Source organism: Pectinophora gossypiella, chromosome 17, assembly GCF_024362695.1.
Source record: "Pectinophora gossypiella chromosome 17, ilPecGoss1.1, whole genome shotgun sequence".
NCBI classification, from domain to species: Eukaryota; Metazoa; Arthropoda; class Insecta; order Lepidoptera; family Gelechiidae; genus Pectinophora; species Pectinophora gossypiella.
Genome location: NC_065420.1, coordinates 3,971,893 through 3,985,633, shown reverse-complemented (window position 1 = coordinate 3,985,633; position 13,741 = coordinate 3,971,893). Strand labels below are relative to the sequence as shown.

General features: G+C 38.2%; 1 protein-coding gene across 6 annotated transcripts in view; it reads right to left on the bottom strand.

Annotated features, from left to right (window-relative positions):
- The window catches only part of LOC126374313 (hillarin), a 69,372-nt gene that overhangs the window by 43,220 nt on the left and 12,411 nt on the right, over positions 1–13,741 (bottom strand). For all 6 annotated transcript variants that reach the window (XM_050020864.1, XM_050020863.1, XM_050020869.1 and 3 more), the window contains exon 3: positions 8,833–9,022. In XM_050020864.1, coding sequence (XP_049876821.1) covers positions 8,833–9,022 — 190 coding nt within the window. The remainder of the gene's footprint in view (positions 1–8,832; positions 9,023–13,741) is intronic.

The window sequence follows — 13,741 nt, the reverse complement described above, 5'->3', positions numbered from 1 at the left end:
AAATCTAAAATATGTATATTGCGATATTTTCTGGGTAAAATATTTAAACAAGTTTCAATAGGCTATTTATAGCCTAAGCTTATAAGCCTATAAATATAAGCGACCAACTGTACGTGGAATTTCCGTCAACCTGTTCCTATAACACGAAACCATTGACCACCATAATCATACTATTGAATACAAATATTTCATTATACAAGGTGCTGGTAGAATATATTAAATATTTAGAATTTAATTTTAATTTATTAAGGTTTAGAAATTCTTTTTCTATCGTGTGAGTTGTGAGGTTGATTACCAACCTCATCAACACTGATCAGGTTTATTACTAAGCCGCCAAAAGCTGACATGGCTCATGTACCTACCCACTACCTACTTATCAGTAAGTAATAACAGGGACCATTTTTTTTTGGTGACTTATTGTACATTTGCCGCGGTATGGCATTAACTACTTGGTCGAGCGCTGAGGGCTCTCACCCGGTACAAAATTTAAGACAACAGGCCTGAGGGTGCCCAGTTGGGGCGAACCTCGGCTCAGGGCGTCGTCTGAAAGGAAGAATATTTGAAAGAATTAATCGACCCACTGGGTCGATAGCGATAAGCGCTGAATGAGGGAGGTAACAGGAGCCCACGGCTTAACGTATCGTCCGATGCCCGGATCGTCTTACTTTCGGACAATCGTTAGTATCCTAACCAAACCAGGGATCATAAAGTATTTATTGTGATATATATAGCCCCCACAGTCATTAGAACCCAGGATCTCCAGATAAATTGTTTGCCGTTCGATTATCCCTTTCATTTGCTGCGGATAAGAAAGTGACAGATATAACTAAAAATAAAATTAGATGGTGTGTACTGGAATTAGCACCATTACCAATTTTATATCGATTGGGAGCAGACATTTTTGCATCAATATGCATTTTTCGAGATACTGACTGATTAGTGATTATTGATGATTAGTGATTATTTAGAAGATATGAATGCATGGGATTAACTGTCTGAGAACTGATACTAGGCAGAAATTACTCAATTGTATACCAATATTTTATGTTTATTTTTATTTTTTTAAAGAACGTCTAGGGCCCTGTGCCGAGGTTTTTCTTGCAGCTTCTTTTCCCCGGCTATACAGGTTGTGAGAAGCTGCAGTAGTTTTAGGCGGATGAGACGTTCGTTATGTAAAATTGACGATTCAAAGTGTAACTATGTTACCTATTGAATAAAGATATTTTTGAATTTGAACTGCATAACGAATAGGCCAGTTTCCAACTAGTCAAGTCAGTTACTTTTTACTAAACGTCAAAATACGAAATTACTATGGAATTTGTATGAAAACGCACACTGTGACGTCATAGAAAAACGTGATAAAATCTCGGACTTATTATTACGTTTTTCTTGATAAAAATTCACAAACAACTTAAACAGAAAAAAGAAAATGTTTTTCTTCAGTTTTAGATCTGTCTTTATATAGTAATCAGAATTACATAATTTATCTGAACCTAGTACATCATCATCATCAATTTAAGAGCCACACTCTTGTCGGTGCAGCATTTTCCATGCTACTTTTTTAGGGAAAAATAGGGCAGTGGTTTCCCTCTTGCCTTCCGCCCAACCTAGTACACGACTCAATTATTTTATTGCGTGAGTGTGAGTTGGTAACATACTGTATAACGTGTAAAATGGATAGTAAACACCGCACCCAGGTGGAATGGTGGCAACGACCTCAACCACCATAAGTCACACAGTATTTGACTGACCACATGTTTCGAAGTTGGTAACAATTTACATCTTCCAACATCATTGCAAAATGATTATATAAACATTTCTATACTGGTATTGTAATGTTGTGGGACTCCGCATACCGTCGTCTTATTACTAAATATTATATTCGGATGTGATTTTTTTTTTAATCTCGCAATATTACAAATTAGTTTCAACCCGGGTAAAAATTATGGTCTCATTTTTTCTTCCTCACTCATTATTTTTACAGATATATGTATGTGTTTATATACAGGGTGTTAGTGACATCGTAACGAATACTCAGGGGGATGATTCAGACCATGATTCTGAGTTAATATCAGGTGGAATTTTTCGTCGCAAAATTCATGTTTTTTTTAGTTTTTTTAAATTATTTTCAATTCTATACTTTTGCGATGGAAAATTCCACTTGATATTAACTCAGAATAATCAGCTGAATCATCCCCCTTAGTATTCGTTACGATGTCACTTACACCCCGCACAAGTACATACAGTAGCCATACAAGTAGGTATGGGTGTTAGTGACAACGTAACGAATACTGAGGGGGATGGTTCAGACCATGATTCTGAGTTGATATCAAGTGGAATTTTCAGTCTGAATATTCCTGAAAATTTTTGTGTTTTTTTTAATTATTTTCAGTTCCAAAATCCCACTTGATATCATATCAGTATCATGGCCTCAATCACCCCTCGAAGTTTTCGTTACGATGTCACTAACACGCTGTATGTGAATATATGTTTTGTGGTGTTTTTGTTTTTATTTATGTCTTATATTACAAGTTTCCTTAGTTTAGGCATTAGCCATCCATAAAAAAAAACAGCTTGTAGCTATTAGATAAATGTTTGTTTTTATTATTTATTTATTTATTATTTATATTTTACCTTTGTGTTTTATCTTAGATAAGTTAAGCCGTAAGATTAAATATGGGTCTGAGAAACCTTAAATAAAACTTAATTTATTCAAGAGCTGTCGGTGGAGTAACCACATCTGCCTACCCCTTAGGCATCACAGGCGTTATGCAACATTATCTAAATAATATTTAAAGTATGTTAAGGTTTAGTAAAATAAGTAATGTTGATGAGGTCGATCATTGACCCCACAGTAACTTTCAGACATGTTGTAGAAACTTTATAACTATGAATCTTTTTCGATATAACAAGTAAAGCGAAGAATAAGATGCACAAAACACATTATACCCACCTTTACGTCTCAACTCGAGTAAAGAGTTAACATCTTCAAGGTCGAAAGACATCTTCAAGGTCGAAAGCGAAATCTGTGAGCTAGGTCGTAACTCCTGATAAAGTTATATTTATAACTATATGTACTAAAGGATACTGTAAATCTGTTCATGAGTATCTTATCTCATACTAGGGATATAGAGAAGAATCCTGTAAACAAATGACTTACTTATAATGGTGCTGATACCGGTATATACCATACATACATACATAAACAACCTATATACGTCCCACTTCTGGGCACAGGCCTCCCCTTAATCAACCGGAGGGGGTATGGAGCATACTCCACCACGTTGCTCCAATGCGGGTTGGTGAAGGTGTTTTTACGGCTAATAGCCGTGACCAACGGCTTAACGTGCCCTCCGAAGCACGGAATCATCTTACTTTTTCGGACAATCAGGTGATTCAAACCTGAGAAGTCCTTACCAAACAAAGGACAGTCTCACAGTGATTTCGAAAATGTCCCCATCGGGAATCGAACCCGGCCTCCAGATCGTGAGCCTAACACTCTAATCACTAGACCATGGAGTCCTGCCCTAAACAAACTCAAGTAAGTACTGTCTCATTACTTAAGCCGCGCTCGACAGTTTTTCCCGCAGTAGTGTCGCAATATTCCACAAATCCACATAATGACCTAAACAGGGCCTAACGAGACTTGCGTAACGTCCTAGCTTGTGCTGTTTCACGCTAAATATGGACACTGGATTAGACTGGTGTACAAAGTACTAGTGTACGTTAGGGCTTAGGCATAAACCATAATACTGCATATACCATCGTCACAGCAATGCAGGACGGAAGAGGCGAGTCACAGGGATTGTAACCTGGAACCTGACAGAGGGCAGCAGTAACTATCAGTACTAGATGCGGAGGAGAGAAGTCCTAGTACGGCTTTGAAAAAGACTACTCTGGGCGCCATCACACTCAGCGAAAATAAAACAAAAACACTTAAACATTTGAATTTTTTGACCGAAAATTCTACTTGATATCACTTCAGAATCATACTCTGTTATCCCTTAAAGTCACTAACGCCCTGTATATGGATGCATGCACCATAATCTATCCGTCTTTCGGTTTCGTATTAAAAGTCGCTGAAACTTATCTACTGATTACTTGTGGCTTTGTCTACACCATTAGGGATCGGGAATGTATACTATGTAAGTTTGTTACAATATTTAAAGTAACGTTCACACTTATAATGTTACTAACGGCGTATTTTTTTACTTATTTACCGTGACTTGATCTTAAGCAGTCTGCCTACATAAGCAATTTTCAATCTATAAACGAATTACATAATCGTCAATGTAATATTTACGTATGATTTGAATCCGGTCCCCGAATAAGTATAACAATCTTCGTTCGATTGACTTCTTTACTTCCGACGTCTATAAAAGGATGTAACATTTAACACAAGATTGAGTACAAGGATGAAGGATAATATTATTACACTTCTCATCAAAAAAATCGAAACACTTCCGTTTTCATTGTTTCTGTCCGAATTTAACACAAAAAAGAATTCATACGATGAAAAAAAATACATAAATGTATAGCTGGCAGTTTGGCCATTACAGTAATAAGCGAAAATTCTAAATTCAAAATTAGAATTTCATTTGTTTATCTTATAAACGAAATGAATCACTGTTTTGAGACAAATGTGTGTTTAGGGTTGGAGTACATTTAGCGTTTAAAAACTAAAAATTGGCGCCTATCCTTAAACTTTTTGTTTTTTATTTCAATACTGTGACTTTGGGACGTCTGAAAAAAGGTTTTTTTTCTAAAACGTATGGATACTTCGCCCACAGAAGCCGCCCAAGTTGTGGCATTGCTGGATTCTGGCCTTAGTCAGCGTGTTGTGGCTGCAAGACTGCATCTAAGCCTGTCATCTGTTCATAGAGTCTATAAACGTTATCGGGAGACTGGTTTGTTCACGCGCCGTTCAGGATCTGGCAGGAATCGGGTCACTTCTGAGCGAGATGATCGATTTATTGTAACAACTTCTTTAAGAAATCGACGCCTTAACGCTTTTCAACTGCAGCAGCGGCTTCGTGTTGTACGAAGGGTGGCTGTAAGTGACTCTACAATTAGAAGAAGGTTGAAGGATCGTGGACTGGTACCGCATAAGCCAGCAAATGGGCCGAAATTAACTGCAGACCATCGAAGAGCGCGCCTTAACTTTGCACGTGAGCACCTAAATTGGTCATACCTACAGTGGAGCAAAGTTCTCTTTTCTGATGAGTGTAAAATTATGCTGTATGGTAACGACGGAAGGAACAAGGTCTACAGAAGAGACGGAGAACGCTATGCACAATGCTGCATTGAAGAAAAGGTCAGCTATGGTGGCGGTTCGTGGACGGTTTGGGGAGGAATCAGCGCCGACGGTAAGACAGAGCTTGCTTTCGTGTCTGGGCCACGTCTGCCTGCACTAAACTGTCATCGGTACGTCGAAGAGTGTCTCGAGCCTCATGTGATGCCCTATGCACATTTTATTGGCAACGGCTTCATATTCATGCACGACAATGCTAGGGCTCACACCGCGGGCGTCGTACGAGATTATCTTAACGAAGTCGATATTTCTATTATGGAATGGCCAGCAAGAAGCCCGGACATGAATCCCATTGAACATCTGTGGGATGAATTAAAGAGACGAATTCGAGCAAGAGATCCTGCCCCAGAAACACTTAGCCAGCTGCAAGATGCAATCCAAGAGGAATGGGACAATATACCACAGCATGTGATCGTGACTCTCATCCGATCGATGAAGAACCGTATGGAAGCAGTAATTAGAGCTCGGGGAGGGAATACAAGTTATTAAATAAACGTTTTTTAGCTTTTTTTTTCATTTACGTGTGTTGTTTTATCCATTTCCTTTATACTCCATACGGAATAAAAATGACTCATTTAACAAAATACGAAACCTATGAAAAATTCATTTAAATTTAGAACATTAACATTAAGATTTGATAAGCTCATATTACTCACTATTAAACGACATTTAACATTTATTCCTAAATGTACACATTTTTCTGATAATCCTGACAAAACGTAAACTTGCAAGGTGTTTCGATTTTTTTGATGAGAAGTGTATTTAAAACAAATAAACAGGGTGTTAGTGACACCATATCGAATACTCAGGGGGATGATTCGACTCATGATTCTGAGTTAATATCAAGTGGAATTTACCGTCTACTTGTACAATCATGAGTAATATCATGTATCATTAGAACCCTGCCGCACTATCATATTTGACATTTAATGAGATTTAATGTGACATGGTATCAAATTGTATACATACAGTACTCGTGACCGTACCTACATACTTGTACGGGGCGTAAGTTACATCGTAACGAATACATGATTCTGAGTTAATATCAAGTGGAATTTTCAATCTCAAAAACATGGAATTGAAAATAATTTATAAAAAAGAAAAACACAATAGATCATGAATTTTGCGACGGAAAATTTCACTCGATATAAACTCAGAATAATCCTATGCATGAGCTGAATAATCCCCTTCAGTATTCGGTACGGTGTTACTAACACCCTGCATTTTCACTTTTCATTCAATTGGATGACTCTATTTTCATAGAGAATGTCGCATCTGCGCATATTATTACGTAAGAACACGGAGGTTGCGTAAAATCGTACACTTCTCATTTTAAAAGCACCTTTTTTTTGGTGTTTTGCTTGGGCAACGACTGATTAATGAAACAGCCTGTAGGAGGCTTAATGCTCTGTGGAATTTCCTATGTAGGTATCTTATCTACTCTGTATTGGATTATGCAAGATTGTAAAAACAGCTGCCGGGTAAGCGTTTAGTGCTTCCCGTCTTAACCAAGCTTAGTAAACTGTTTGCGGTTTAAACAGTCATTACTTAAGTCCTGCATTTTTTTTTAAAGTTACACAATACAACAAGCTTATGACTACAGGTAGGAAGAAACTATTTACTTTCATTTCATACGATACGTTCCTGACACATTTTTTGGCTTCGATCACTTTTATTAGTATTTGCGCGCTCGACGCTATTGACCCAGCCTTTCGATCGCGATCCTCCTTCTTCATGCGATTATACTATTGCCCTTTGTATCATAGATCTAATTATTAAGGAAAATCTTACAGGTCTGAGACCGCCAACAAGAATTCAGTTATTTCGTTAACCTAAGTTCTAACCTGCGGGTCCAGTATGCTTTAGGTCACTGGGCTGCTCAGTGGAATGCGGCCGCCTGTTTTGCAACAAGTTCTGCCCTCTCTCTCACACCTATGACCTTCTGTCCCTTTCCCCGAACACGGCCGAAGGTTGCCGAGGTGACCCGAAGCGCGAGAGCTTTCGTGACCGTGCCTTCTTCGGAAGTACGACTGGATTCCTGCGCCGGCGTTCTTCATGTTTGTTAGGTGTTTTAACGGGTCTTCGGGCCGATTGACGGCTTTAGAAATTTCTATAGAAATTCGCAATATTGTTTGGCAGAATATTAGGTGATGAAGTCGGTTGAAAAGTAAAGTGAAGATGTTACCCACTTCGTGTGTTGTCTAGAAACATCCATAAAGCATAAAGCTGAAGTTTTTTATGGCGTGAAAAATAAAAAAGGAAAAGGATTTCTTAATATAACATAAAACATAATTAGCCCAATATCGGCCTACTGCTGGACACATGCCTCCCTTAAATCAACCGGAGGGGGTATGGGCGCCTGTTGAATACTCTAATGTTTATTGTCCTAAAGTCTTCTTTTTTGACGTGACTTATTGTAGATTTGCCGCAGATGGCATTAACTACTTGGCCGGACAAATGGGGAGCGCTGAAGGCTCTCACCCGATACAACGTTTTAAGACAACAGCCTGAGGGCGCCCAGTTGTCCTAAAGTCGATTGTCCTCAAGATGTTCCTAATATTTGTTTGTCCTAAAATTCCTTAGTCCTAATTATTTACTGTCCTATGTACTTAATTAATCGTCTAAAGTCCTAACGGTCACTCAGCTATATCAAAAAGTGTGATCTATAGAAAGATAACATTTTTTATTTCATTGTTATTAGTATTGATCTTGGCACTTCCTCACAGAAAAACGATTAGGCAAATCAATATGGACCTTGAGGAGTATTTATCGGCATTGTGCATTGTAAACATTGCATGACCTTTATCTAGGCTTGGTTTTGTCGTCGTTTGTCTAAATATAAACAACTTTGTGTTATGTTATAAACAATGATTGACTGATAGATAAGTACTATAAATCAGTTTAAAGTTATTTTTCACACAATGCCTATACGATTGATGAATGTGGAGTAAGAGAAGTGTGTCAGGATCAGGATCGAAGCAAATGAAATTCCATAGTCGAGTTTATATATCTATGTGTACATATATATTATAATGTTTTCTAAAGTATAATATATTGACTTGCAACAGTCAGAGAATCCCAACGCAGATTGTAAATCCCAAAAAGAAGTATCTACTTACCTACTGATAGATAGAAAAGAGTCAACCGACCTTATATTGACTATGCTAATGAACTTCCCAACACTAGCTTACGTATTTTGACAGATCTAATTCTTACCGAGCTTCGAGACAATTGTGAAATTCTTATTGAAATATGATAATCGATAATGTACTGAGCAGGATAACAAAACGTGTTTAATACTACTCATTCAACCTCATGAATATCGACTTAGTGCGGCGCCTGAGAGGATTAAAGGAAGAATGAATCGACCCTAGTGGTTCGATAGCGTGCGCTGAACGAGGGAAATCGTCGACCACGCCTTTTTTTTGACGTGACTTATTGTAGATTTTCCGCAGATGGCATTAACTACTTGGCCGGACAAAATCGACCACGCCGGCGGGGTCGGTGTCAGGGATACTCACATTCAGTGTCATGACTGTTTCTGGCGATGCCCCGGATCTGCTCGTTGACGTAGTTGTTGCTCTTCGGTACGTTCAGTGCTGACCGGATGCCCACTGACGAGTTGTCCAGGTGGCCTGGCCCTATCTTGGGCACGTGGCTCGAGCAGTATACCTCTTTGTCCTCCGTCCAGTGCTGGTTGTTGTAGTATGTCTGGAAAGGAGGAGTGAGTTACAAGAATGTAATTTATTTTCCTCAGTGAGGAGCTCGGTGGCGCAGCGGTAAACGCGCTCGATCTGCGATTGTTGAAGTTAAGCAACATTCGCAAAGGCCGGTCATAGGATGGGTGACCACAAAAAAAAAAGTTTTCATCTCGAGCTACTCCGTGCTTCGGAAGGCACGTTAAGCCGTTGGTCCCGGTTGCATTAGCAGTCGTTAATAACCACCAATCCGCACTGGGCCCGCGTGGTGGTTTAAGGCCCGATCTCCCTATCCATCCATAGGGAAGGCCCGTGCCCCTGCAGTGGGGACGTTAATGGGCTGGTGATGGTGGTGGTGGTTATTTTGGTTACTTATGTGGTTTAAGATAGGTATGTAAGTAGGTAAAACCTTTATTCTTTAGTAATGTTACTTTGTTGTTAATATTACGTTACAATAATATGTAAAATACATAAATTAATAACCAATAGGGTCCACATAATACCAGCGTCGTGGTTCGCGCTGCGACTTGTGCTGAGTGAGGCCCTTTTATCTCAGGACGTCCACCACCACCTTATGATCATTTCGACTAACATCCGTCTTGCTTTTTTGTAATTGTTTTAGTGGAAATTTGATATGATATTGTTGTCTTTCTTTTTGTGTGTGGCGTCCTTTCATAATAAACTATTTCTATTCTATTCTATTCTAAATTTCCGTTCAAAAATAATTAAAAACAAAACCGGCCAATTTGGTATGTAAGGTAAAAAAGTTACGCTTATTCTAAAACCATTTCTAGATTTCGTCTAATTAGCTTTATTTCTCTATGTTTAGCTCTCAAGAGAGCCAGATGATGTTAATTTTAGCAATAATAGTGTATTTATTTGAGGCTAATGTGACCTCTAAAGGTAGTCTGTTACTTGTTTACTGTTTACCCAAATTGTCGTTGCCAAATACCGTTTATAATAAATACAATTTAATATAATCTGTGGTCATCACTAGGGTAAGGAGTCCTTCGAGTGTGTGGTTAACAAACTTAATGAAATAACTTCAATAATAATGAGGATCACTAACTCCCGTCATGTTTATTAGACGCATAAACTATAGAAACTTAATTAAAGAAATTAAAATCTAACAAAATGTTACTTGTAAGTATCTATCTTATTGGACCTGAGTATTCTTAGGGACTGCCCATAGTTTGGGCGCATTACCCTAACAAAATGTCAATATTAAAATGTTAATACAAACTAAACAGGGGCAAAGGTATAAACGTCATTCAGCCTACTTTAGGAGATATTTAAAAAAGTTTAAAAAGTACCGACTACATGAAAAGCTAAAATATTCAAATTAGTTTTTTGTAATAGCATAACATTTCATTTAAAAATAAAAAAAAAATACCTTACATACCCAATTGTTACCAGCCAGTCTCCAAAGCATTGAGCGTCAATAAACATTCTATTGTCGATACAAACCCGTTCAATTACACTGCATTGATGCAATTATATCTGTCGAATCATCGTTCAATACCATAAAACACAATGCGATCATAAACCAATTCATTTTGACCCGTCCATAGTCATCAATTCGTTCCGAACTTTACAAGCGAATAAAAGGGTTACACAGGTCCAATTACAATGGTAAATGCACAAAAGATTAACTTAATAATGTCACAGCGATATGCTCAGTTAATTTGTGACAATGATATTATTGTATTTATGAAGTTAGCGAGTGCATGGTGTGAGTGAAAATAGGAACTGTACTCGTAATGCGCCAGCAACGAACATTTCTCATCATTTACATAGCATAAACATTTAACAGGGGGTTTAAAAAGGCCACATCGAAGCAATTCATCTAAAAAAGCAATATTGCAATTTGACATTTGCGCATGTAAAAGTAAGTGCGCAATGCAAACAAATGTCAAATAGCAATATCGCTTTCTTAGATGAATTGCTTCGATACATACATAGACAAACTCTGAGAGATACAAGTAATCGGAAGGCAAAAAAAACTACTGCAAGTTTTGATATGAAGTCCATAAAAGGAATAATGAACCGTATGGTGAAAGGTGATCAGACTGCCATCGTCCTCTTCTCTTCTATCAATCATGTGGGTTGTGAGGTGGAGTACCAACCTCATCAACCCTGGTGCCAGGGTTATTATTGAGTCGCCAAAGGCCCCTGTCATGACTCGTGTAACGACTACATTATTACATCAGTAAGTAGTAACCGGGACCAACGGGTTAACGTGCCTTCCGATGCACGGATCATTTTACTTTCCGACAATCACCTGATTCAGCCTGAAATGTCCTAATCAAACTAGGAATCAAAAAGTGATTTTTGTGTCATGCCCCCACCGGGATTCGAACCCGGGGCCTCCGGATCGTGAGCCCAACGCTCAACCACCGGACCACCGAGGCCGTTTAGTGAGACTATAGAGTACAGTGTTATAAGTACACTCAAATGCATTTTTAGTTGATAACAATGACCAGGTGTTGTAGGTACTGTTATTTGCATATTATGCAGTTTTAACAGTCGGTATGGCAGTGTGAGTCATGGCAAAGTGAACTATATACACCGCAGTGGTTTGGTGGAGTAACATCTGATCCATTGTCCACAGAGCGTAGAACCATATTACGCTCGGCTTCTGCTAGAAGCGACAGATGAAAAAATGTAACGGCTCATGGTAGTGGCGACACCGGGGAAAACTTAATTCCATTTTAATTTGATATACTTATCTTAAAAATAATTCCGTTCTTGACTTACGATACGTCTCAGAAAGATAAAGCTAGCATTAAAACTGTCAAATTTAAATATAATTTGTATTAGATTAGTTTGTGTTTGTCAGAATCGACACTATTAGCTTATAATATAGGCAATGTCTAGTAGCGGTCGTACCACAGCGTATCTAAATGACAACTTTATAGAGATATACTGGTAAAGGCGCCTCTAGCGGCCAAGCGTGATTTGGTTCCGTGCTCTGTGGTTGTGAATCACCTGTGTTTGTTGTGTTACTCATTATGGTAAACATAGTGAAAATGAAACTGTTTCAATTCTTTATTTCGCGAGTTAATTAAACATTTTCAGATATTCTTTGTTTAAAATATATTTATGTACATACATTTATTACATGCATATTGTGATTTACGATATATTTAAAGAACTTACTAGTTTTTTAAGAGAAAACCATTAGTTGGTTTCGACATAGCTTAGTTTTAGGTTTTTTGGACGAATTATGTTTTATTTTTCTTTACTTCCAGTCTAATAGGGAAGTTCGTTTCTAAATTGACAAATAGAAAGTCGTTAGTTTAACATAAAGCTCGGTGAAGTACGGATACTTAGGTCATCTCGCGATGGATATACCTCTGACACTGTGATTACCCCAATCGGGATATAGTAGTGAGCTTATAATTATTTTAGGAAAGAAAAAAGATTTTTTTTTTCTTTTTTTGTCAAATTAAACATCAAGAAAATACATCAGTTTTTATTGCGAACTTTACAGTTAATTTCCTAGACGCGATAACGATTAAGTTTGGTTACACGTTGTGTTGTATTGTGACCGACCTTGCATCGTCTGACATTTATAACATTTGACGTGGCTTATTTGTCTCTTATAGCGTTGTCTGTGATATATATACTTGCAGTTAGATAACTTCAATGCTGAACGGGCAGCGAATAAAAACATTTTTATTTTAATTCGCTGCTTATCTTCGCAAGCGTAACAGGTGGTGAGCCGTATCGCCGTCTATAATGGACTTGTTCAATGCACTTGAATGACACCGAAGCATTATGTGACGTGTGAAAAATCAAATCTCAATTATTTTTTAATAACGTCTGGGGCCCTGCGCCGTGGTTTTTCTAGCAGCTTCTTTTCCCCGGCTATACAGGTTGTGAGAAGTTATAATAGTTTTAGGCGGATGAGACGTTCGTTATGTAAAAATTGACGATTCAAAGTGTAACTACGTATATGTTACCTACTCATCATCATCACCAGCCCATTAACGTCCCCACTGCTGGGGCACGGGCCTTCCCTATGGATAGATAGGGAGATCGGGCCTTAAACCACCACGCGGGCCCAGTGCGGATTGGTGGTTATTAACGACTGCTAATGCAGCCGAGACCAACGGCTTACCGTGCCTTTCGAAGCACGGAGGAGCTCGAGATGAAAACTTTTTTTTTTGTGGTCACCCATCCTATGACCGGCCTTTGCGAAAGTTGCTTAACTTCAACAATCGCAGAGCGAGCGCGTTAACCGCTGCGCCACCGAGCTCCTCATACCTTGTTACTACTGAATAAAGATATTTTTAAATTTGAATTTTCTTCTAAAACATACCATACCCAGTGAGCCGTTCACGGGAATGTTCCCGTTGTAAAAACTCTTTGATAAAATTCAAATTCAAATTCAAAAATATCTTTATTCAATAGGTAACATAGTTACACTTTGAATCGTCAATTTTACATAACGAACGTCTCATCCGCCTAAAACTACTGCAGCTTCTCACAACCTGTATAGCCGGGGAAAAGAAGCTGCAAGAAAAACCTCGGCACAGGGCCCTAGACGTTCTTTAAAAAAATAAAAATAAACATAAAATATTGGTATACAATTGAGTAATTTAGCTGCCTAGTATCAGTTCTCAGACAGTTAATCCCATGCATTCATATCTTCTAAATAATCACTAACTTTATAATAACCTTTTTGTAAAGTTTTTGTTTAACTACTGTCTTAAAACAGTTGAAAGGC